The sequence below is a fragment of the Saccopteryx bilineata genome, chromosome 4 (genome assembly GCF_036850765.1).
Source record: "Saccopteryx bilineata isolate mSacBil1 chromosome 4, mSacBil1_pri_phased_curated, whole genome shotgun sequence".
NCBI classification, from domain to species: domain Eukaryota; kingdom Metazoa; phylum Chordata; class Mammalia; order Chiroptera; family Emballonuridae; genus Saccopteryx; species Saccopteryx bilineata.
This window is the reverse complement of record NC_089493.1, coordinates 59,225,167-59,250,399: the sequence shown is the minus strand read 5'-3', so window position 1 is coordinate 59,250,399 and position 25,233 is coordinate 59,225,167. Positions and strand designations below refer to the sequence as shown.

Genomic DNA, 25,233 nt, shown 5'->3' with positions numbered 1-25,233 from the left:
TTCCCCCAGTCATGTAAAGTTAATGAGAAACACGAAAGTTGTTTATTTTTCTACTCAGGAATTCAGGAGAATGAGTTTGCCAAACACCATGCATCGGAGTCCTCTGAAGCTAACAATAAGATTTCCTTTCCTGAGAATTTCTGGTTCAACTCACTCAAAACATTTTTTTTTCTTTTAAAATAAGCAATACCTGTGCTTCCCAGATAATAAGGTGGCTTAAAATATTATCAGGTGTCACAACTACTCAGGTTCATTCTGTAGTTCTTGCACCTCTGACTGGTGTACCTGGGAGCTGACACTCTGGTCTGATAATATATTCTACAACTGTACATGTTAATTTGTAAGGTGAACAATCTCTCTCTGAGGGCAGTTAGGCAACCCGGACTGAAAGTGCTAATTTGGGGTGACTTCAGCTGTCGATGATTATGTAGTCAAGCCTTGACCAAGGTTTCCAGAACCCTGGCTAAAAATGGAAGTCGTGAGACAGTCCAAAAATGAATTCATACACTTCACTGATAGTGAAACTTTTTGAAGAACAGATGTCAAGATGATTTAAGAGGAGCTGGAATTTAACATCTTAAGAAAACTTATAGGCAAGTTAGGACAGTTCCGTTTTCAAGAAAAATCCAACAGATGCTAAAGAAGTCATTTGGGTGACTGTTATTAGAGAAAGAACTGGTTGATTTTCTTCCTCCTCACAAGTTGTGGGCCCTGTAGAGATGCTAAGATCAGAAATATGATGGGCTGTCCACTGAGTCTGGTGACAAAAACAATCTCCACGTTTAAGTGGCATAAGACTTTCACTAACGCACAACTTGGACAATTCAATTTCTTCTTGGCACGTGCAAAGCTTGGTGTCAACTGTCTATTCAGGTGATATTCTTCCCAACTTGACTGGCCATTTTATTTTGGGCCCCTTCCCCAAATCATGAAAGTAAACATCAACTAAAAAATAAAGATGATTACTGACCTAAATCTTTCTATCACTTTAATATTTGAATTACATAAAGGGAGCTTTACTTTAAGTCTTCCTTTTCTTTTTTATTCTTTTCTTTTTAGTGAGAAAGACAGAGAGAGGGACTGATAGGGACAGAGAGACAGGAAGGGAGAGAGATGAGAAGCATCAATTCTTCATTGTGGCACCTTAGTTGTTCATTGATGGCTTTCTCATATGTGCCTTGACCAAGGGGCTACAGCTGAACCAGTAATGCCTTGCTCAAGCCAGCGACCCTGCACTCAAGCCAGATGAGCCTGCGCTCAAGCCAGCAACCTTGGGGTTTCAATCCTGGGTCCTCTGGGTCCCAGGTCAACACTCTATGCACTGCACCACCGCCTGGTCAGGCTACTTTAAGTCTTTCTACACTTACTTTAGGCTTACTGTACAAGAATTTCCCTACTCACTTTCTTAGTTGGAAAGGAAGTCAAAAGCCTCCCACTTTGGGTATATCTCGATTTTGTTTTAAAGAAGGTGTATAGTTGATGGAGTTAGTTACGCCTTTGCTGCAAGGCCAACCTGGTTATATTGCCTCTTACTGGAAATCCAGTTTTTCCTCACTAGCTACCAATCTCATGCTATCACCTAAATCCAACCACAGGTAATTGTTTCTGCAATAGCCCAATAAGATTATTCTCAGGGATGACAATTCCTGAAGCTCTTACTGGATGGCAGTCTACATATTAGTGAAAATCTATGGTCTTTGTCTCATTAATTGAGGAGAACACTTGGTATCCAGTGGAGTTGAACTAGTGGTTTTGTCCACTTATCCAAAAGCCACATCATAATGCAAGTAGTCAGTGGCTTTCTGTATATTTCCAGGTGGCCAGGAGTCCATACCCCAAACCGCCATGAACAGTAGGCACAATCATCCGCCCCTGTTTGGGAGAGGCCCAGGACTGAGCTAGCAGAAAGACTGAATTACTTACCACCTCTAGAGTGGGTCCCTCCAGGCCAGGGACGAGCTCATGGGCAAGGCTGTGCAAGGAAGCGCTCTGTACCATGCCTGCCCTGCGGATATACAGAGGACTTCAGTCTCCTGTACTGTCAATCTCTCAGTCATCATGAGCGCAATTACGCACCGACAACAGCAAGAACAACAACAACGATGACAAAAAAAAAAAAACAACCCCCAAAAAGCTAAGGGCCACAGACTACCCTGATGGAGGGACAGCCAACTGGAATGGTGTGTTGGAAGATAAGGGTGCTATCCTGATCATGTGTTCATTACAGGCCTGAACTTTTCATCTTTCCTCACACAAATATTCCATTGAAGCTCATGGAAAAGTCACATGGAGATAGATGCTGGAGGACTGGGCACTAAAAGTCAGGCAACCATCATGTTTCGTGGGATTTTTTGTTTGTTTGTTTGCTACAAATACAGATAGACAGACAGACAAACCCAAGAGCAGGTTTCAAGAATCAACTGAGGCACAAGATAAACTAGTTTGATGTTACACAGATTTTCCCCCCAAATGTTTCATATGAAATAAAAAAAACTTTAAGTGTAATTAGGAAAAATTGGGGGGCACATCTTTGTCAGCCTGAGATTGTGCCATAAATATCTCCACTGTTTGCCTTACAAGGATGCCCAAACACATTTCATAGGTAGCACATGTCCATGGTCTAAAATAGTTATCAAATTCTAATGACACTATTAATTCAAAGTCTACATATGCAGGTCAAGTACAGTGAACGTTGACTGCCTCCATCAATGACATCTTAGTTCCATCCTGAGGTTCAAAGCACAGTCAAACATCATTGCTCGGAGTGCAAATCACAACACTTTACATTGAGGTGAGTGTGTAAACTTATGGTACAGTTTGAATGAAGGCAAATGATGAAAGCAGCTGAACCTGAGAAGTGGGAATGAGTACAGAGCATAAATCCAGAGCACATTTATTTCCACATCAAACTACCGATGCCATTAAATCCAGGGCCCTTGGAGGCCACATTCATGGTCAAACAACAGCTCCTGTATTCACAGTCAGTATCTCTGCTCCACAGACACAAGTACAAGACGGCCTAAATCATGAACTAATGGTGAGGAAAAGGAGACCAAGATTTAAAAGAAATCAAGGTGATGTTTCCTAAAAACATAACTCTTTAAGAAGGATCCAGAGTAAGGATGATCAGTAAGTAATTAATTGATCCTCCCAGCTAGATTTTATGATTTTTCTACAGCTTAATGGCTTAAATCACTAGAATTCATTAGACTACATCTAGACTCTCCATAACACACACTCAGTACAAACAGGTGGAAATGTACCACTTCCGACCACTACAGGTAGAAAAGTATGACCTCTGTTGACCATGGATCACAGCTGAAACATTAGTTTATACTTGAAGGGTCACAGCAGCCAGACATATGCGAATTCCAACTCTTCAGAAAACTTGGGACAAGAAAAAAAAATGCATTACTTACATGTATGTGTCTTCTTCGTTACTGAGATACCTGGAAGAGAAGAAATAACACAAAGGTAAGAAAGCAGCCCGTGTGCGCCTCTTGGGATGTCCATCATTCACAGGGTGCTCAGACACACATGTTGTTCAGACGGTGATGGCAGGATTAGGCCTGATCAGACCTGGCAGCATCACTGGCCAAGCCCAGAGTCATGCAACCATGAATGATGGGGACAGTGAGAATCGCCTACGGATTTAAGAGGTTCTGTGATAAAAAGGAGTATGGACAGTAATTAAGCAGGGTCAGAGAAGCCTCTTCATTTTTACTTTAAATAGAAGAGATGATCATTTTTAGAGTTAGAGTGGAGAAGGTTTAAGCCTCATGAGAGTGATGTGAACCTACTCAGACAACAGAGCAATTAATTTGCTGTGGACAACAACAACTCAGTGTTTACTTTTTTAAATGAAAATAACTCTTCCTGTTTGCCTGAAGCATAACTTTCAAGAGTGAGGGAAAATGACATCCCCATAATGTACCTATCTGTCTGTACTCGTTAGGGTCAGAAGGAGAATTACTTCTCTGTAAGCGGCACCGAAATGAACACAGACTGTATGAAAATGTGGATTCATGACTCAGCATCCTTGTTCTCGCCAAGATTATTTACAGAGAGCAGGTGACGAATAGACCCAAGCGAGGTTAGGCACATAAGACCACATGAAGATAACATGAACGCATGCTCAGTGCAAACAGTACTATCTCTGTTGCAGAAGGACTCCATTTTAGACTCTTCCTGCTTCATTCTTCTTGGGGGATATTCTTGAGACCAAATAGGCTTTAAAGTCATAAAACTCTTAAAAACTTTTAGCCTGTGACTAAGAACTGTGGTTAAACCCTGAACATTTTTTCTCTTTCAAGTTGTTAAGAGGGCTATTTAACCCCCCCTGTGAAAAGTAAAAAAAAAAAAAAATTGTTGAAAACTTTGGCACCCACCTCAGACTTATTACTTAGCTGTGGAACATATGGTACAGGGAAGAAATCCGTTATGAAATTCCACGGTAGACTTTTTTGTTTTCTCAAAAAGTTAATTCCAAAGTTGTAAGCCAAGACCAAAATCACACACTTGTTCCCCCCACAACTTTCCAAAGGACTTATTTAGGGAAACTGAAATTACATAGCCCAACTCAAACTCTCCCCCCCCCCCTTTTTATTGAGGAAAACCAAACTATTGTTTTTCATCATGTTTGAGTTGGCTCCTTCAAAGTGAAGTTAGAACTTTCCACAAAGAGCCTTAAAGGCTCTCCAGCACGGGAACTCAAAGAGTGTTCCAGAATGTTTTGAAATAAGCTTGATTCATGGGAAGAAAACTTCCCCCAACAGCAACAGTGAGTAGACTTTGAAATTTGAATAAAATTTGCAACTCCAGCTCATGACAGCAGCACCAATAAATTGATACATTAGTGCTCTTTCAGCATTATGAGAGCTATATGTGTACCTTCCTTAGGAAATAATGCTTTCTGTAAAATCACTTTGAAGAGAAAGTGCTTATGCTGTCACTCCTGATTATTCAGAACCTCCACACAATTGGATTTAACACAGCCCCAAACAGACCTATCTATATTCGCTGAGTGTGGAACTATTTTCTCCTGACATCCAAAGGCCTGATGAAAATACCACTGCTTTGACTTTTCTACGTAAATTTATTATACAGCGTGAGGCAGTGTTCTCATCAAATATTTCCATGATGATTACATTGATAATAGATTTTCAAAAACTTTCCAGGAAAGCTGCCTGATCTTTGAGATCACAGTTAGGCAGAACTAAAACTTCTTATATCTGTCTATTGGAGAAAGCATGACTTCAGCACCAGCAAGCACCAACTTGGCCCCTCAGTTCTGTTTAACTGCTAATTATCAAAAGAAATAATTGGGGGATACACCTGTATTAGAGTTACCAGCTTTAGCAGATTAAAAAAATAGGATGCCCAGTTAAATTTGAATTTCAGATACCAATTTGATGTTTATCTGAAGTCCAAATTTAATGGGGCTACAAATAGAATGTAAATTTTATCTATTATATACAATGAAGAGTATGTCAATCAATTAATAAACACATTATTACAGAGAAGGGATTAGAAAACACACTCCTCTCACAAAAGCAATTAAAAAAATGCATCACAACTTCTAATTCTGGAGATTGGACTGTGCATATTTATTTTTGTTTTATTTTTTTTACCTAATAGCCATTATGAAGACAAAAATTCTATTCCCCTAGAAAAAGCAAACAAATGAAAACTATGAACACACAAAAGATAAATTTAATGGGATGATCAGAAAATTTTTGTCCTCATTTCATAGATGGATCAGCTGAAGTCCAGGTTTAATTAGCACAATAAAAAACTTTCTGAGGGAAGGTAATGTCAGACTGGAAGTGTGTCCATGGCATATATTTTATTTTATTGTATGTATGTGTTTTTGTTGATTTTAGAAAGAGGAAGGGAGAAGAGAGAAACATGATTTGTTGCTCTGCCTATTTATGCATTCATTGGTTGAGTTTTGTATGTGCCCTGACCAGGGATCAAACCTACAACCTTGCTGTACTGGGGTGACGTTCTGAGCTACTTGGCCAGGGCAATGTAAGTATTTTAAAACCCTGGTACAGAGAGTACCTCTCAAAATATTAAAAAATATTAAATATTAAAAAAAAAGGGTTACTCCCTGGCACATACCACTCAGCAGCCAGCTCTGCCAATAATTCCCTGTTCCCCAGCCTATCTAAAGCAGGAAGCCCCACCAGGGCTTGGGTGAGGGAGGTGCTCAGACAGAGAGGCCACAGTGTGCCCTGCTTTGCAAACAGTGGCCATTGCCTTCCCCTTAAATGGAGTGGGTGGGTTTCCTCTTCTCTCTTTCTGCTCATTTCCCAGAGGTTGCAGACCCTTGTCTTTTTTGTTATGATCTCATCCTCAACGAGGCTGCAGCAGTGTGTTGCCCAGGTCCTCGAGGGGAAGAGAAAGGATTTATCCAAACCTAATGCTACTAGCAGTGGTGGCAGTTCTGAATCAAAAATTTTTGGAGAATTGGGTTTTCCAAAGATAAATTTTGATGAGTATTTAGTAGGCAAATAGCTGTAGTTCTCCCCAGGAGTAGAAAAGAGTAAACTTTTTTTTTTTTTTTACAGAGACAGAGAGTGAGTCAGAGAGAGGGATAGACAGGGACAGACAGACAGGAACAGAGAGAGATGAAAAGCATCAATCATCAGTTTTTCATTGTGCGTTGCAACACCTTAGCTGTTCATTGATTGCTTTCTCATATTTGCCTTGACCGCAGGCCTTCAGCAGACTGAGTAACCCCTTGTTGGACCCAGCGACCTTGGGTTCAAGCTGGTAGGCTTTTTTTTTGCTCAAACCAGATGAGCCCGCGCTCAAGCTGGCGACCTCGGAGTCTCGAACCTGGGTCCTCTGCATCCCATTCCGACGCTCTATCCACTGTGCCACCGCCTGGTCAGGCAAGGGTGAACTTTTTAAAGGCAGCTCTTATGGCTTTGGAGTCATGCTGATCTAAGTAAGCTTGCATTCTTAGCCCATTCACTCTGCTGTCTCTTGGCTGAGAGACCTTGGGCAAGTTACTTAACTTCTCTGGGCCTGCACTTCCTAGTCTATACAATTATAAAGTATTATAGGATACATATTACAGTCATAACAATACTCAAAAGGCTTTTGTGAAAATTAAAATGAATAAAGATGTGTAAAGAGCTTTAAAAACTAGGAAGGATGATATAAATGTTAATTATTTACTTTGACAACCCACACAGTCTTATTTTAACAAAGTTGAATTAGAACATTCTACTGGAAGTTAAGCCACAGCAACTCCTGATGTTTCTGGGATTCACATTGACTCGTGACCTAGGACTCTAGTTTTGAGATCAATGTTCTTGACTTCAAAATTTGTATTTGATGGAAGACAGCATGAGACAGACAACCAACTTCCTAAAAGCAAGTGTACTCTTTTCCAGACCCTGAACACTGGCCTCTTCAGTCTCTGTAATCAAGGGAAGATACTCGCTCACTGGCAAGTGGGCTCAGTGGGCTGCTGACCAGCACAGGCAAGGGACTTAGACCATTACCACTGAAGGGTGTCAAGCTGAGTGCAGATGTTGTGAAGGCACTGATTCACTTCCAAATGACGGGGAAGGACACGAAGATCCCCCCCCCCACCCCAGATTTTCAAACAGGCCACTGAGCAGAGTAATGTTCTCTGCAGACACTGTGACTTCATGGAGAGCGATGGGGTGAAACTTTCTAAACGCAAAGCACTTGCATACCCTGAGCTGGAAGTGAACTTGCTGGATGATTTAGGCAAGTTGCTTAACGTCTCTGGGCCTTAAGTTTTCTCATCAGTCGAATGAGGTCGTTGAAATACATGATCCTTAATTTCCCTTCTAGTTCATTGATCAGGGGCAGGGCAAGCTTTCTAGTTATCAAACCAAACTTCCTCTTTCTAAGTAACAGGCTGCCAGATCTATTTCTTGCTGCACAAAATCCAATGTAGCTCACAATCAAAGGTGACCACCTGAAACTTTTTCCTTTTTGCCTTTAAATCCAGAGAAGAAAGAAGGCAGTACCCACAAAAGGTTATATAAGTAAAAGATACACTTTTTTTGGGTGATATTTTAAAATTATCTGGGCTAGAGAAAAACAGTAACTTTGATAAAGTTGTGAGACTCCTTATATGATATTTCACCCAGGTCATTTATATATATATATATATATATATATATATATATATATATATATATATATATATATATATATATATATGGTGAGAGAGAGATTTACTTATTTATTTCCAGGCAATACTTTAATTTCTTTTTTATTTTTTTAATTTGTTGACTTGAGAGACAAACATCAACTTATTGTTCCACTTATTATGCATTCATTGGTTGATTCATGTATGTGCCCTGACTGGGAACCGACTGAACCTGCAGCCTTGGCATACCCAGCCAGGGCTGCTTTAATTTCTAACTTAGCAATATGATGGCAGTTTTAACCGACAATTAATACTCTTAAAGGTAAGAGGAAAACCTTCCACAAATACTCTGCCCCCCAAAGAGCTTCTAATACAACAAGATTGCTTGACTATTTAGTCAACCACGCTTCAAAGTGAAGCAAAGGAAATGTAGTGAAAATACCCCAAATTTATCACTGTCACAGTTATCAGTAGTTTCAGAGTTATAGTTATCCCAGAGCAGAGCACTTTAGGAATGTAATCTGATATTTTCAATCAGTGCCAAATCTTGGACCAAATTAACTTCGTTGATGGACTCCTTATTGTCTGTTGGTTTCTAGGCAGTTGTCTGGGTACCAGGTTTATTTTAACATTTCTTGGTGTGTGTGTGTGTGGGGGTAAGAAATGGCATCTCTCTTTTTCCACAGGCATGCCAATTGCTAAACTAGCCTGTCCAGGGGCCCTGCATGCTGGACAAGTCTCTCACTACAGAGACGGCCCTCTACTACTTTGCCAATAACCAGCCTATGAGTTTCTGCTTGTCCTCTCTGAAAATGAAATAACAATGGTCGAGGGAGACAGAGTCTCAACACGAATAAGTTCTATGTTAGAAAAAAAAAGCCAAACAGAAAAACAAACCCAACAAAGAATACTGAAAATAAAACGCTGTGAAGTTCTTCTTTTTTTTCTTCTTTTTGCTTTAGAATATGTAGGTGTTTCCATTCTCAAGTGAGTTTATGTGGCAGGGAGGAGGAAATAGAATGATAACTAACGAAATCTTTAATGGCCAACAAGTCCTGAGTCTACATTGTCCCACACATGGACTTAGTTTAATTTCTAGACAAGGAGAGCTTCGTGAGTCTTACTCTTCCTCCTCACAAAACGCCTAAGTTTAATAAGATGCTGTGAGGTCCTGGGCAAATGGCTTAACCTCCTTGAACCTTTGTTTTCTTCTCTATAAAATGGGAATATACATAGTTCTCTGTGCTACTTTTATAGGAGGACTTCAATAAGAGAGTTCATGTGGGACACCCAGCATAGAATCCCTATGGACACCTAGCCTCTCCCCACAGAAGGTGTTTCTAAGGGCACAGCACTTGGCATTGGATAAGCAGAGATATCCCATAGGCACAGCCAGGCATGCCCCCTCGGGCAATCTTATTAAACAGGTGAATAGCCTGGTAAATGAGTGTTTCAGGGTTCAGTCAGAACATTCAAAACAAAATCTGGGACAGTTACCTCCTTCCTGCCATATTCTCAACAAGCATCCTGCAAAGAAGGCTGCTGTCTCCTGGGTCCCTCACTCCTGCTGTTGCTCGTTTTTGACTTCTTCACTGTGAGGAGCCGGTGGTTAAAACAGCAATTTAAATGCAGAGCATGAACACTGAACACTAGTTAATAAACAGGGCCCAACATTTAAGCTCTTTTTTTTTTAAATAGCTAACAACTGTTTCATATAGAAAAAAAAAATCCCTTTGTGCTGACCCTAGGCTCCCTCCCCCCTTCCTGAGCTGTCCCACAAACTTGCTCCATTCTCTACGTCGTCTGTCAAGGAGAGAATCTATACAGGAGGCGGATCAGGAACACGGCCGAGAAGGGCCTCACCAAATAAAATGATGTTACTAAACAATGTCCTTGTCTAGGACAAAAGAGCTATTAATGATAATCAGTACATATTACTGAAAGTGCTCCAAGTAATCTCTGGACTTTGTTTCAAAAATTCTTAATGGACACTAATGCTTAGAGTTCACTCAAAAGAGAAATAAATTATGTGCCAGGGTTGCAGGGACCAAGGACAGCACGCAGAAGGCATCAAAGCCTGAGCAATGTTACGACAATCAAACATTTTGTAATTGCATAAAAAGCCTTTAAAATCATTTAGAAATACTAATTATGAAGATAAATAATACTTGAACGTGAGCTTCCTTTTATGTTAGATCTGAGCCTAGGATGAGCTGTTTCAATAGTAATACTTCAGCTCTTTTACCAATCACAGTACTTTTCACAACGTGAAAAACAGTCCATTTTAGTTTGAAAAACGGTTATTGGTATTGATAAGACGAATGTTTATTTTTCTGTATTTTTCAATTAAAAAAAAGTGTGTGTGTGTGTGTGTGTGTGTGAGATTGTCCTCTATCTCTAGGTCATATGTCCTGACATTTGTCCCCAGAAATTTCTTTTAATTTTGGAAAGGCAGGCCAGAGCTCCGCCCTCTTTCAAGTCTTCCCTTTATCTTTGACAAAACAGCTCCAAGGACAAAATTTTATTCCTGGTCTCCCAGCACAGTCAACATAAAGAGATCATCAGTTTATCCTAGAAAGAAATTCTGAGACTCAATTTCTTTGGGAAACATCTATCTTGTCTCTTAGCGCATACTATTTAATACATTACGAAAGTCTGTACGTAAGGAGGGTCATTTCTCCTCTTATGGCTTACCGGTGCCAAATGTTTGATTAGCACTAATGGAGAGTAAGAATAGTAAGACTCTTTGTTGTTTCAAATTGATTTCCTTTTTCGAGTCTCTCTATTGAAAATGGAGCTACCCATTAGATATTACTCAGTTGATTTAAATTTGATTTTGGAGGTCTGAGTAAGCGGGTGAAAAACGACAACTATCAACACTTCCAGCTTAGCCTTTCGGAACTAAGTAGTTTTATCTTATAAGTAAATAGTACAGTTCAGGTAAAAAATCAGCAGTTCTTACCACACACACTTTTCCAAGAAATGGTCTACTTTATGTACTACTGAAATCTGTTGAAACTGTTTATCTTTGCCATGAATAGGGGCAGGTAGTGACTTGAACTGTCTGTCGGTGGCTTGCTTGGATGCTGTCAAACACGTGGCTATCGCTGCAATCCATAAACTCAAAGCTACCAGAACTGGTTGGGCAAGGGTGACCCACAGATGGTAGAGCTGTAGCCCCAAAGCAAGTTGGGCACCATGGACATTTCTCAAATTATGCTTTTGTGTAGTCAACCTAAATCAAACCTTATGGAACATGGATCCTGGTCAGCACACCAGGTCAAGGCAAATAACAACTGAATGATTTCATCTGGTCTGCAGCTACCTCCAAACCAAAGTCTTGTACTGATAGGAGAAGCATGGAAATATTAGGTGTATAGCAGTTATGGCAAAGGAGGGAACTATTCTAGGGGTTCACTCATGTTCTGGATCTCCTAGAAAGGAGAAGGAAACGGCTGCAGTGGAAATAACTGGAATTTTGTTCTAAATTTGGGGAAAATGACTTCCACTGTTAGAACCAGGATGAATACTAAAAAGCCCCAGGATCCAGTGGGATAGCAAATAAATATTTAGAAGTGGAGAGGTGGCTTCAATAATTTCTTAACACATAGAATACCAAGGATCTATAAAGAATTTCTAAAAATTATTATTATCTCGAAGAAGAAAGATGAAAACTTCAGTTCTGTATATGTTTGTAGCGTCTTTCCTCTGATGGCAGAATTTTAAGACTGTCTGGAATGGCCACTCCTGGGTGACAATTCAAGAACAGAAAGTCAGCAAGGTCTTTCCCTGGCACTTACAGAATTTATCAAGTCTGATAATTATTAGATTAGATAAACTATTTTCCCATATGAGATTCAGAGTCAGGAATCTGGATTCCAGTCTGAGCTCTGCCATGTGCCAGCTGTATGAGTTTGGCCAAAATCATCTCTCTGAGCCTCAATTTCCTCATCTTAGAAGAAGGGAAAAACATTTTCTTTTTCAATGTGACCGCTAGAAGTGTGGTGTAGGCTTTAGAAAACAATTATAGATGTGCTCAGAAAGCTTTCCATCATAGCATTGCTTCTATTAAGCAAAATGGTAGGGAGGAATGACCCAAGTATCAATAGTACAGGATGAGTTAAATAAACCATAGCATGTCTATGTAATGAAATACTCTACCAACATTATAATAATGAAAACTTAATTGCACAGAAAAATGTTCTAGCTGTCCTAAAAGGGGGGCGGGGGGAAGCATCCAAAGTCCCAAAACATAGTGTGATTCCACTTCTGTCAAAAGAAGAAAAAAATTAAACAAACATGTATAGGAAAAATGAAAGACTAAAAACTATGCACCAAATTTGTATTTGGATTGCTGCTGAAAAGTCACCCCCTCCCAGAATGCTCCCATTTTGAATCTAGACTTGAACTCCCCACCCCATCTGCCTCTTTCCTTTACTTTTCTCAACTCGACTCTCTCCTTGTGACATTCTATTAAATAGTTGTTGTACGTCTTTCCAACCATGTCATCTCTTAAAGTTAGGGACTCATGTGCCTGGATTATCATTGTATTTTTAGTGCTTAGAACGGTACTTGGCACATAGGGCTCAAGAAAATTTGTCAGATAAATAAGTGAATGGTTCTCCAAAGCCAGTATCTACTTTACTGATTGTGACCTCAAATCCTAGTCCTCTAGAAATGTACAGAGAACACAAGGGGAGCATAGATGGCGAGGCAAGTGCTCAATGAGAAGGTCTGGGGGCACAGAAGGTGTGGTTTGCTCAGCTGAAGAGAAACATATAAAAGGAAGGCTACATATAAAAGTGAGAGGGGAGAGACACTTACCAACCCCAGGACCCAGAGGTCAGGCAATCCATAGAAAAGTTAAAATGGCGCTTTAAAACACTTCTGATAAAATCCACTTGGTCATTACCAGAGCTGAACACAGGGCACACAGGCCTCATCTGTTAGAAAGATCTTTATGATCTTGTTAATGGATCCCCAACACAGAAGCTGCAAAGGTTATAACCCAGCTTGAAAAGCTAATCTCACATTGGCTCTGGCATGATAAATAACCTAAAGAAAAATTCCCTCTTAACCATATGCTCTAGCAAGAAGAAGAGCATGCATTACTTCTCATACATGGCAATTTGGAAGTTTAACTCTCCCATTTCTGAGATTGAGAAAGCTGTTTTGAAAACAATGATTTCAGTACTCAGAGTTCTTAGCTATAACAGCTTAGCAGTTAACTTGTCTTCAGCAATTTCCCTTCCATTGAAAATGATTTAAAAACAAAAGTCAGAATGCCACTGCCACTGAATTATGCAGGAATCAATAGCCAAACTTCGTTATTTATATATATAAAGAGAGCTATGTTTTCTATTTGTATACCCTAGATTTTGAGTCCTTGGATGACAATGATGATAATGATGATGACAATGATGGTAATGATTATTATTATTTGATATGTGAGTTTGGGGTTATTCTTCTTACATAGAACATGTAGTATCATTTCTTGATTCATACTCTTCTGGACCACATGGTCCAGGTCATGTCTATGGGGGTAGAACAGAAACAGAGAATGAGTTCACGCCATGTAGTGGGTCCAGGAAACAAAACAAAGTAACTTTACCAAAGCTCTGAGTAGCCTTGAAAACAGAATAAGGAAGATGTGAGTGCGGCAGGCACGGAACTGCATATTGAAATATGAAACACGTAGGGATGACATGATACTGTGAGCGATTTGCTTTAAAAGGTTTTAGCAAAGAAATAAAAATGATAGATGAAGGAAGTATGGCAAAGTCTTGAAAAGCATTCGATCTGGGTGTTGGGTGTACAGGAATTCATTGCGTAGCTGCCTCTCTTTGTGTGACTGTTTAACATTTTCATAATAAAAAGTCCTTACTGACTGGAAAATTGTTTAAAAAGAGGCTCGGTCTCCCTCATATTCAGTGTGTGAGTGATTCTGTCCATGCATGTGAATATATGGGAGTGGTATTTCCTGCTGAAGAAAGTGTTACTTACTAGAGTAGGTTTGAATGCTTTGGGGAGCAGAGATTTTCAGAAGTATGTATTTAGCTAGTCATCTTATTTTATTTATGAAAATTAAATTTTTTTTTGTATTTTTCTGAAGTGAGAAGCAGGGGAGGCAGAGAGACATTCTCTGGCATGTGTCTGACCGGGATCCCCCCAGCAAGCCCACCAGGGGGCGATGCTCTGCAAATTTGGGGCGTTGCTCTGTTGTAACCAAGTCATTTTAGTGCCTGAGGCAGAGTCCATGGAGCTGTCCTCAGCACCCGGGCCAACCTTGCTCTAATGGAGTCTTGGCTGTGGGAGGGGACAAGAGAGATAGAGAGGAAGGAGAGGGGAAGGGTGGAGAGGAAGGAGAGGGGATGGGTGCTTCTCCTGTGTGCCCTCACTGGGAATCGAACTTCCACATGCCAGGTTGACACTCTACCACTGAGCAAACCAGCCAGGGCTCTTATATGCTTGTTTTTAATGAGTCTTTTCAATCATGATTTTGTCAGCTATGATACATTTTAGGAACGAAACGTCATTGGCTGATGAGGGAGCACAGGAATATGGTATGGCTGTGTGAAGGAAGCATGCAGTAGAAAATAAATCAGACCTGACTTTGAATCCCACCTTCCCTCCCCTGGCCCTTTGCCATCCTTTACTATAGTTTTAACGGGTCTGTCCTCTTGGATAATCTTTTGCTCAGTTGTCTTTGTTCTCAGCAGCCCATGTTTTGTTGACTAGATAAAAGTCCCATCAGTGGCATAGAATAGCAGCCACTCTTGAAAGCAGGCCACCCGACCATATAGAAACCTAAACAGAATCAGACATCTCTTGGTTAATGATTTCAAACAAGAACCTGAGAAATCCTGGCTACTCTCTTAAGTGGTTATTTTAAGGTCAACAGTTGCTTCTAACTTGCAGTTCATCCTTTTTACAGGTAATTTCAATGCATCATTCAGAACAGCAATCTGATCTTCATTCAAACAATATGTAGTATTTCTCCATCAGTTTTGTGTGTGTGTGTGTGTATGTCCTACATTTTTAAGTTTAAAATCTTAAGATCAAAAAGCGATCAAAAGATTGCTACTTAAAGATTATTCAGGGGCAACTTGCAGTTAACCATTGTAACAACGCATTCGTTGTACAGTTGACAGCATGTTTTCAACCTAACTTCTGATTTCCTCATCTCCCTCTGTGAAGTAAGTAGTGAAGATATTGTTAAGCTATTTTTCAGTGAGGAAACTGAGTGTCAGAAAAATGGAGGGGCACGTTCAAGGTCAGCTGGCCGCCATGTAGCAGAGCTGGGCCCGAGTTCAGTCAGTGACATTTTCTGTGGTGGCTGCAGTTATTTCCTCCTCTGGCTGAATTCTTTTAAGTGCCCTTCCCAAGCCAAAGGCATCCAGCAAAAACCATCAGAGACGAACATCTGAATCCTGGCACAAAGGTCCTGTGGTCTCCCCTCCTTTCCACCAGCATCAACTTTTTCACCAATTGGCCCTCCTAGCTTCGTACTGTAGCTGTCCTGTCTCATTTTGTGCAGTTTAGGTGGTGCACTGCTGTACAAGTCAGTGCCCCTCTGTTCTACCCCCTTGTATTTGTAAGAAAGATATTGGAGGGGACTTGTCTGAGCCTTGAGGACACCGCTAGCTGTCAGGAGAAGGGACTGGACTCCTATGGTATTATCCCAACACAGTGGATCAACTCTGCCACACAGAGCCATGTGCTCCCCTCTGCCTTTTCACCCACACAATGTAAAAACAGCACTCCCAATGCCTTTATGAATTTTGGAAATCAACTCCTATCCAGGGGGGTAGCTATATTGACCTCTAATTTCAGAGCTGTCACTAATTTGAGCCCAGAGCCAAAGGAAAGCTTGGAAACTATTCGAACATCTTACTGATGAAGAACATATGAACAATCTGATCTTTCAGCTCAAAATTAAATTTGTTTAAGAACAAAAATTTAGACTTGCCATAGATACTTCCCCTCATTGGATGTATGATTGTTCTATCCCTGCTCCATGTTGTCAGGCACTATGTTAGATGATGGAGATCCAACAGCCATTAAGATAGCCACCGTCCCTGTCTCACGGTGCTGAGGAAGAAGAGCCCACAGTCTGAGTACCATCAGCTGATGCCTCCCCTGGTGACCCAAATTCCATTCTGGCCACCCATTTTGCACCAGTTCCTAGAAAGCATCGCTTCTCACTAGTGAAGCCCAAATATTGCTTTTGATGTCCATGCACTTCAAGAGCAAAACACGTCTTGGGGTCACTGAAGAAAATGCAGGCTATGTGAGTTTAGCCCACCTCTCAGCATATCTCATCCTTGGCCACTGGAGGCCCCAGTGACTTTTTCCAGTGCCCATGTTCATCAACCAACTCTTCCTGCTTGTATATTATGAACATCTTGATTTTTTTATTTGTCTTTTAAAAGATTTTTATACGTGATCTAAATAGTCTAAATAATTCCTACAACTGCTATATGATGAAGATAACTAATTCTGTTACTGCACAAATCAAACCTGTGCTTCAGTTTCCAAAGTAACAGAACAAATCAAACAAGCCATCCTCCGAATGCCAATATGGTAAAGGTCAGATGGCTTTGAACTCAGACATCAGGAAGCGTTCGCCAAGCCAACATTCTCCTGCTTTTTAATGGTTTCCCCCAGTAGTCATATTTGGTGTCTCTTATTGAAGGGTGCTTTAAACATGGCTATAAAAGGTACACAGATGAAGCAAGAAAACTCGCAGGATTTTAGTTCCAGAAAATGAAGGCAGAAGTGACTAATCAGAATGAATAAGAGTGAGCCAGGAGCATCAATGTCACAGTGAATCAGCCTCAGACAGCCAGTCTGGCACCAGGTGCTGCCTCCACGACCACCAGGCCTCAGATAAACCGCCCTGGTGCAGAGAATCCTGACACCACTTCTAAGCTGACAGAAGTCTTATTATTATTATATATTATGCTGAAATTCTGAGCCTTACTGTAAGCCATCATTTTATCTAGTTTGAACAATGACAGTAAAATACGGCCACAAGTGGCACTGTCAACTTTTCTGCAAGGGCTACCTTTCCCTCATGGTGACATTCAAAGTACAGTCTCCTTCATCTAAAGGAGTTGTCCTATCAGCTCACTAATGGGAATAATTCATTTAACCTGCGCTCAAAGTGCAGCTGTGGAGTGGAGTAATATGTACTGGATCCAGGGGGAGTCAGTCCTCCCCGCGGGCCCCTCCCAGCATTTGATTCATTGAGGAGAGTTCCACTGTCTTTCCACTTCAGCTGATTTACAGGAAAAAAAAAAAGGACAGCCCTGGCCAGGTAGCTTACTTGGTTAGAATGTCATCCTGATATCCCAAGGTTGTGGGTTTGATCTCTGGTTAGGGTACATATAAGAATCAATCAATGAATGAATAACTAAGTGGAACAACAAATCAATGTTTCTCTCTCTCTTTCTCTCTGTGTCTCTTCCTCTCTCTCTAAAATCAATTAAAAAGAAAAAATTAAGTTTATATATTATAAACCAAGTTATAATTATAACCCAATCCCCACAAACGGCTGGTGTGCCTTATATAACACATCAGAAGGTAATGGGCAAGAGGCCTGCATTTCTCTGCTTGACCATCCTTTTAATGTCCCTTCTGGTCCCCTGACCTCTTCTCCCACCCCACTTCCCTGCCACATACATCTTTGACAATCTAGGTGGCATGTATTCCTCATCTATTTTAATTATGTGGGGTTCTTTTGTTTATCCTGCACTGTATCCCAGCTTCATAAAATCCTAGTTTTATGTGACCCTCACCTGACGCCTTTGACCCACTCGCCACATAACGTTTGCAGAGCCTAATTCTAGGAACGGCACCTGCAATCATTAATGCGTTAGACCATTGTTCCAAAATGACTAAACACATTATTTCTGCCACGGAAGAAAATGCTGAGGAGAAGCAAGAGCAAAGGTAAAGACCCGGTTTTCCTAAAATGGATACAGCCCCGGAGGCGTTCAGATTCTCGAAGGACACAGTTGTGATTCTTCTGATCATTTCTCAAATCAACATAATGAGTGGGAGACAGTCCTCTCATTAAACTTATAGAATAGATAAACAGTACCTGCGTGCAGGGTGGGCAGCTGAAACTGAAAAACTGTTTCCTAGGTTTCTGAGTTTTAATATTATAGGAAAAAAAAATGAGGGCCTGATTTCTGAGGGGGTTTTATGTTCTGCCCTCACTCTGGGCCAGCTGGCACAATAAATAGGGACAGAGATCTCTCAGCTTTAATGAACTCATAACAACTCCAATTGGTATGAATGGTTTTCTGTAGGATTTTAAATAATTACCACATTACAAATTTGACCTCTACTTAAGAGTTCCTTAAAAGATCACACTAAAGGCTAAGATAGCTGGAACAATAAACATCCAAAGGGCCACACAATCCCTCATGTATTGTGTTTTCAAAAACCACAAGTCTAAAAAAAACAACAACAAAAAACCAAAACAAAAAAAACCCCCATAAGTCTAGACCCTGGCCAGATGGCTCAGTGGTAGAATGTCGGCCTGGCGTGCAGGAGTCCCGGGTTCGATTCCCGGCCAGGGCACACAGGAGAAGCACCCATCTGCTTCTCCACTCTCCCCATCTCCTTCCTCTCTGTCTCTCTCTTCCCCTCCCGCAGCCAAGGCTTCATTGGAGCAAAGTTGGCCTGGGCGCTGAGGATGGCTCCATGGCCTCTGCCTCAGGCGCTAGAATGGCTCTGGTTGCAACAGAGCAATGCCCCAGATGGGCAGAGCATTGCCCCCTGGTGGGCATGCTGGGTGGATCCCGGTTGGGCACATGCGGGAGTTTGTCTGACTGCCTCCCCTTTTCCAACTTCAGAAAAATACAAAAACAAACAAACAAACAAACTCCCCACAAGTCTAAGACACTGCACATCCTTCACACTGCCCAGATGAAGCCTCCCAGCTCGCCAATCTTCCAGTACAACCAACAGCCCAAATAGTCCCTTCCAGAGGATCTTTTACAAAATGGATGTTAAACCCAAGCAAAGCCTTGTCTCACCAGCTGTTCTTACTGCCTCAAACTACAGAGTTGTCCACAGTTGCTATTTCCTCCCAGAAAAGTTGGCTGACTCACGGCTCCTTTCTGCTCCCCAACACTGGAAACTTCAGACCCACTCGCACCGCAGCACTTCTGCCTGTTCTGGACAAAAGTGCCTGCTCTCCGGTGCATGGAATTGGGCCTGTAACTCAGAATCTGTGGTCCAGGGCGGCCCTGAAGAGACATAAATTTCTCATTTTTACACTTTCCTCAAATTTCATAAGTTATTTTGTTATTGCAAAACCCAGTGCTTTATAATAAATTTATAGGGTGCCTGGGGGGATAGCCATTCATATTATATGGTATCTCATTCACGGCTCCTCCGGGATGGGATCCGGAGCTCAGCCTCTCAGCCAGCCAACAACAACTCGCGCTTGTAAAGCTCGCGTGCGGCAGGACAAACGGGCTCCCATGGGGCTCCCATGGGACTCCACACACACGCGGAACAGAAAAGCCTGCAAAGAGAGAACGATGCCACTTCACTCCTGAAGTAGGATCACCAAAGGTAGGCCAGAAGAACGCTGCGGTGTTTGTAGTCCCGAAACGCTTATGCTTTCTGTTGTAGAAACAGGTATGAAGTACCAATTTCAAGTGATTTTTACATACTCGATGCTGAGATTGAGGGGTGACCCCCTTCTTTCTTTCCAGAAGCATCAGCAGCCACAGTCTCGCACTGAGGAGGGGACAATGCTATGGGAAGATTTAAAGAACTTAAATAGTAACAATTTAAAACAGTAAAAAGCACCCTGGCTGGTTAGCTCAGTCAGTTAAGAGCATCACCTGGAAATAGCAAGGTTGTGGGTTTGATTCCCGGTCAGGGCAGATACAGAACCAGCTAGATGTTCTGTCTCTCTCAAAAAACAAACAACAAACAAACAACAACAAAGTAGTAAAAAGCCCAACTAGAAGCTGGCTTGGTTTTGTTTGTTACCGTGAGCTGACAGTTCTTAGCAATGTCAGGGTAAAATATTCCTCACCCCAAAGGCGACCATTCCCACTGTCTGCCCCCTATATGACATGCCAGGTGAAAGCATTTTTAAAGATACATTTATCATTTTTAAAAATAAATGACTTATTTATTTTAGAACATCTATACAAATTTTAAAAATCAGAGAGTTAAAAATTCCCATTATGTAAACTTCATAGCATTTCCATTTTTGTTTGTTTCTTTTCTGGTTATTAAAAACAATCCCACCATAAATATCCTTGTTATACATTTTTTTTGTTGGCATTTATAAATTTAAAAAATATTCTATTCTTGAAATTATATAGGTTTTAAAGAGAATTTAATATCTATCACTAAAGTGCCCTATATAAAATATTTGTCAATTTATCATCCTGGAGCAGTGTGCACCTTCACCAACAGGGAACATTATCATTAAAAATAAATCCTGAGACTGAATTCACTAAAAAGGTGTCTTCTTTTAATTTTCATTTATTTACTTATGAGATTGTTTTAAGTTTCCTAACTTTTGTTTTTCTTCTTTGGTTAATTGCCTATTCATAATCTCTGCTCTTTTTTGTATTATGTTATTAGTCTCTCATTTGCCAATTTATAATTAATTCTGTAAAATTAATCATATGTTGCTTTTTTCTAAACTTTGTTTAGGTTATTTTTTTCTACATACACAAATAAAAAATTTTCTTTTATAACGGCATAGGATGAAATCAAATCTAGTTAGTCTTTTACTTATGAATTCTGTCTCTGCTTGTTTTCCTATAAAAACTTTATTTCAAAAAACAAATTCACCTATATTTTTAAAAGTTTTATGATTTTATGTTTCATATTCAATTTAAAAATTGAAACAGAGTTTATCTAGACAACTTTTCTCTTTTTCTTTCTTTAAGCTTTCTTTGTAGATAAATTATTTCACTTCACTTATTAAAATTTGAGTCTAAACAATATACCAACTGTCTTATGTCTTTCTTTATTCTTCTCCCAAATGAGGTATGTCACTGTGTTGGTCGTGACAGAAAAATAATCAGGAAGATCAAAAGACTTGCAACCAAATTCTAGCCCCAAAACTTTATGCATAGAATTTGAGTGAACTCACCCCTTCTTAAGAAAATGAGGCCAACATTAAGATTTGGAGCATCCATTTCTTAAATTTGTTTTATTCTGAGTAAACCTGGGCCTGTTTCCTGATTTGTTTGTAAAAAGGGAATTATAACAAAAGAAGCATAGAACTATAGCACTAATGATTAATGCTCTCTATGACAGATCACCGGCATAACAGAAAATTTCACTTTTATCCTTAGTATATTTAGTACTTGCCTGCACTGAAGATTACTGTTGATATTTTAATACTTAGCAATAATTTTTGGAATCGAGTTGATTCTATAAAAAAGGCCCTGCTATTTTTTTTAGTGCTATTTACCCAAGTTTGTTTAGGTTACAATTATATTCCAGAAACTAAGAGGGCTCCATTCACTGAGCTCACACAAAGCACACACACAGAACATGACATGATGTTCCTGATGCTATTCCATGGGCTGATCTGCCTTTTGTCCAGAAGGAAAGCCAGGGAGGTCAGAGACAGGAGGGACCTTGCAGAGTAGGCTGCTCTGCCCAGACATGGGAACTGTGCTCATTAGGAGAAGCAGGAGGAGCGTGTCGGTGAGGCAGGGGCTGGGGAAGCACATATTTTATGAAAAAACTAGCGCATGGGAAGAACAATGTGCACAGTAACCACCTAATGGGTCTTGAATAACAATTTCCCACTCCATTCAGTATCTAAAATATAACAACTTCTCCTACTTACTCCCCTTTTGCCGGGAAAATCATCAGCAAGGAGGTATCGCAGGATATAATTTTAGGCAGCAGTGCGTTCCTTAAGAGGAGGTATAGCCTGCTGTTAGAGAAGGGGAACACGATGATTGACCTTGATCCTGTTTGCCCATAGCCCCAGTCCCTGGGATCTTTAGCTTTGCAGAATCTGGAGGAAGCATAGCCAATGTGCTGATGCATAAGGGAAGTCTTTCCTTCCATTCATAGGGAACAGGCATCCTTTCAACTCACTCCTTAAGGATGTGGGAACCGAGGATAATCTATAATGATCCCCTACTTTGTGAGGGGAAAAGAACAGTCCAGTAGACAAGACAAGACAAAAAAAGCCAGGAATCTTTTCACTGATGTATTTCACCAGCAATAAACACTTCCCCTTATAATGTTGAAGAAAGACAATTGGATTCTTAGCCTGCACAGTTTCCCAAGTGTACCATGTTCTTAAAGACCTCTGAGCTTTTTGGTCTTCTGTTCTCTCTGCCAGGAATGCTCTTCCTCCCCCTTTCCCCCACTGATCCTTCAAGACTCAGTGCAGGCTGTGTTGGTTGTCTCTCCCCTTTGCACCCTTAACCTGGCCTGCTGCGGTCTATTGTGCAACTTGGCCACAGCTCAAGGGCACTGGGGCAGGGATGGGCAGGGATATATAAATATTTCATTCACAAGCTCTGGTGCAGGTCTGCATCCATCCAAGGAGGGGTGCCTTTTCTAAATTCTCCTGAAGGTTGCCTTTTCCGTGCTTACTATTCTTACAGCTGTCAGACTGTTATTTTTGTTGACTTATCAGTCTGTACACAACCCTCATGCACACTCTCTCCCCCAACATCCTCCCTCCCAAGGATATAAAACACCACTCCTTCCCCTGGAGTACAGGAACAATATCTTTTTTTTTTTTTTCTGGATCCTGAACCCGTGCCATCGCACCTGGCACATAGTAGCTCCTCGGAAAATCTCTCGTGAATATTTGCTGACTGAATAAAAAATGAATGCCTTCAAGAAACCTGCAGCTCTAAGCGAACACCTTATCTTCCTGTAAGTACCATGACACACAATATAATGCTTTATACGCTAAGTTTCAGAAGAGGCTCAGACAAGAAGCACGCAAGATGAGAGGGAACTGAAGAAGTGAGAAATTGCACAGAGGAGGTGAGCAGGTCCCATTGACTCCCAGGGTCTCACAGAAAAACTTTTCATTAGAGATTCAGTTTCCTCAGCTAGAGTAAAATAGGTCCTAAAAATAGTAGCTCCTTAGGATGATTGAAACGAGGATTTTCTATGGTGCTGTGTTGATTCCTCTTAGCTCAGTTCTGTTTGGGAGGAAACCCTCACTTTCTCCAGCTATCTTGTTTGGAAAGGGGACTGTTCTCTCACCATTTTCATTCAAGATATCTGTGGCAGTGCTGTGGAATATTCCAATACGTCCTCTTGACCTCTATCCATAAACAGCCTTTCTCACAACGAGATGTTCTGAGTTTAGAAGCCTTGCTATTTTCAACAAAGAATTAATTGCAAAGTAATTAAGTTTAGAGCAGGGGAATAGATGAACCCTGTCTATCATAAAGGAACAGTGTGGATGGTGACATAATGAAGCAAGGAGACGATGTTTTAGATTAGCACACACACAATCTCTTTTCTAAAGCACACACACAAGAAAGCCCTCCCATCATTTATATTGACAAGATAAACCTAAGCTGCTTAAAGAAGCACTTAATTTTTTTCCTCATTAAGTCACAGGGTTAAGGGCTTTTAATCTCTACATCCATGAAAGCAATGTTAGGTTTTCACCTTGGAAAGTTCTCTGAGGCCTTAAGTCCATTGATAAATATAGCAGTAAGATGTGTTACAGGGATATGCATCTGAAAGCCACTTGCATTGCTGGCCACATTCCCACCGGGCTCCACTTTCCTCAATGAACACAGAACAGGACAGAGAACACCAGAGGGGCACAAGTGTTCACCCCTCTGCCTTAAAGCATGCAAATTTGCAATTAGTCAACAGTGGATTTGGGGTGGGAGGACAGAAGGGGACAGTCACCAGCAGGTTTTACCACTATAAGTAGGAAGCTTAATCTGCTTAAGAGCAATTAGGTTGATGGTAGATGCCACCCTAACATTTTTTTCCAGTTGCTTCAGGGACTGAGAAGACGCTGGCTCACATCACACATCCTATCTGGTCAGAGTGCATGAAGAAGGCGCTGGAGAAGTGCTATGGGGCGATTCAAGGTGCATCTTTACACATCCCTGTGTTTTTCTGGAAGCAGGACATTGCCAAAGACCACATGGTTGAGCTTGGAAAAATGGTATCTGGGATTTAAGAAACGTCTGAGCACTTAGAAGAAGGGGACGGAGGAAGAAGGAAGGAAAAGGAAAGAAGGAAATACATCAAAATTTTAACTGGGACAGGGTCTAGTATTTTTCCTCCTTTCTGCTTTTATCTTTCCCCAAATTTTTAATACTGAGTATTGTTTTAACTTTATAGTGGAGACAATAAAATGAACTTGATTTTGATACTTGAATAAAAGCTCTTTCTAAAAACATCAATTCTACTGAGATCCCTTTAAAAGCCCTCACTGCCCTGAAAGGATCTTACCTCTTACTTTAGGCAATGCAGCTGTGACAACAATGGGTGACTCCACACTTCAATAGACAAAATACAAAATTAAGGTGTTTTTTTTTTTTCCAAAGTGTTCACATTTCGGCTCTTTTCTGGAGCTTTCTCATGGTTTCAGGTTGGAGATAAGTTGTGGGTGGGGCTATATTAGTGCACGGTTTGCGAGGGAAGAAGGGTGTCGCCCCCTCCTTCCATCACACCCATGCTAGCGGGCACAACCCACAAACACAACCCACAAACCTTGTTGTCGCAGGGCCTGGGTGGCTCCGCAGTCGTTGGAGGCACACTCTTACAGGGTGCGGCTGAGGAGGTCCAGATGCACACAGTGGAAACCACCGCCAGCGAGGGCTCTCTGGAGCCAAGTTTTCTTCCCTTTCCTCGCTCCCTGCCCCCACTCTCCACTGGTTTTTGCTAAAATCGGTCAGAGAAGCATTCACCTTCTCCAGGGAAAAGAGAAAAAGCTTACAAAAAGATGGGCCAAGGATGCAATGGGAAGACTGAGGAGCTAAAACTAAAAATACAAGCACTTCAAGCGCCTAACCGAGGTCAGAGGGGCGCTGACCCACGGAACGCTGCCTCAGACGCACGGACCTCGGCCTTGCTAGCTGTGGATT

At 41.0% G+C, this 25,233-nt stretch overlaps 1 protein-coding gene across 1 annotated transcript in view; it reads right to left on the bottom strand.

The window, feature by feature from the left end:
* Positions 1–25,233, bottom strand: part of RORA (RAR related orphan receptor A) — a 788,307-nt gene that overhangs the window by 194,983 nt on the left and 568,091 nt on the right. The window contains exon 2 of the mRNA XM_066274835.1: positions 3,420–3,449. Within this exon, the coding sequence (XP_066130932.1) occupies positions 3,420–3,449 (30 nt within the window). The remainder of the gene's footprint in view (positions 1–3,419; positions 3,450–25,233) is intronic.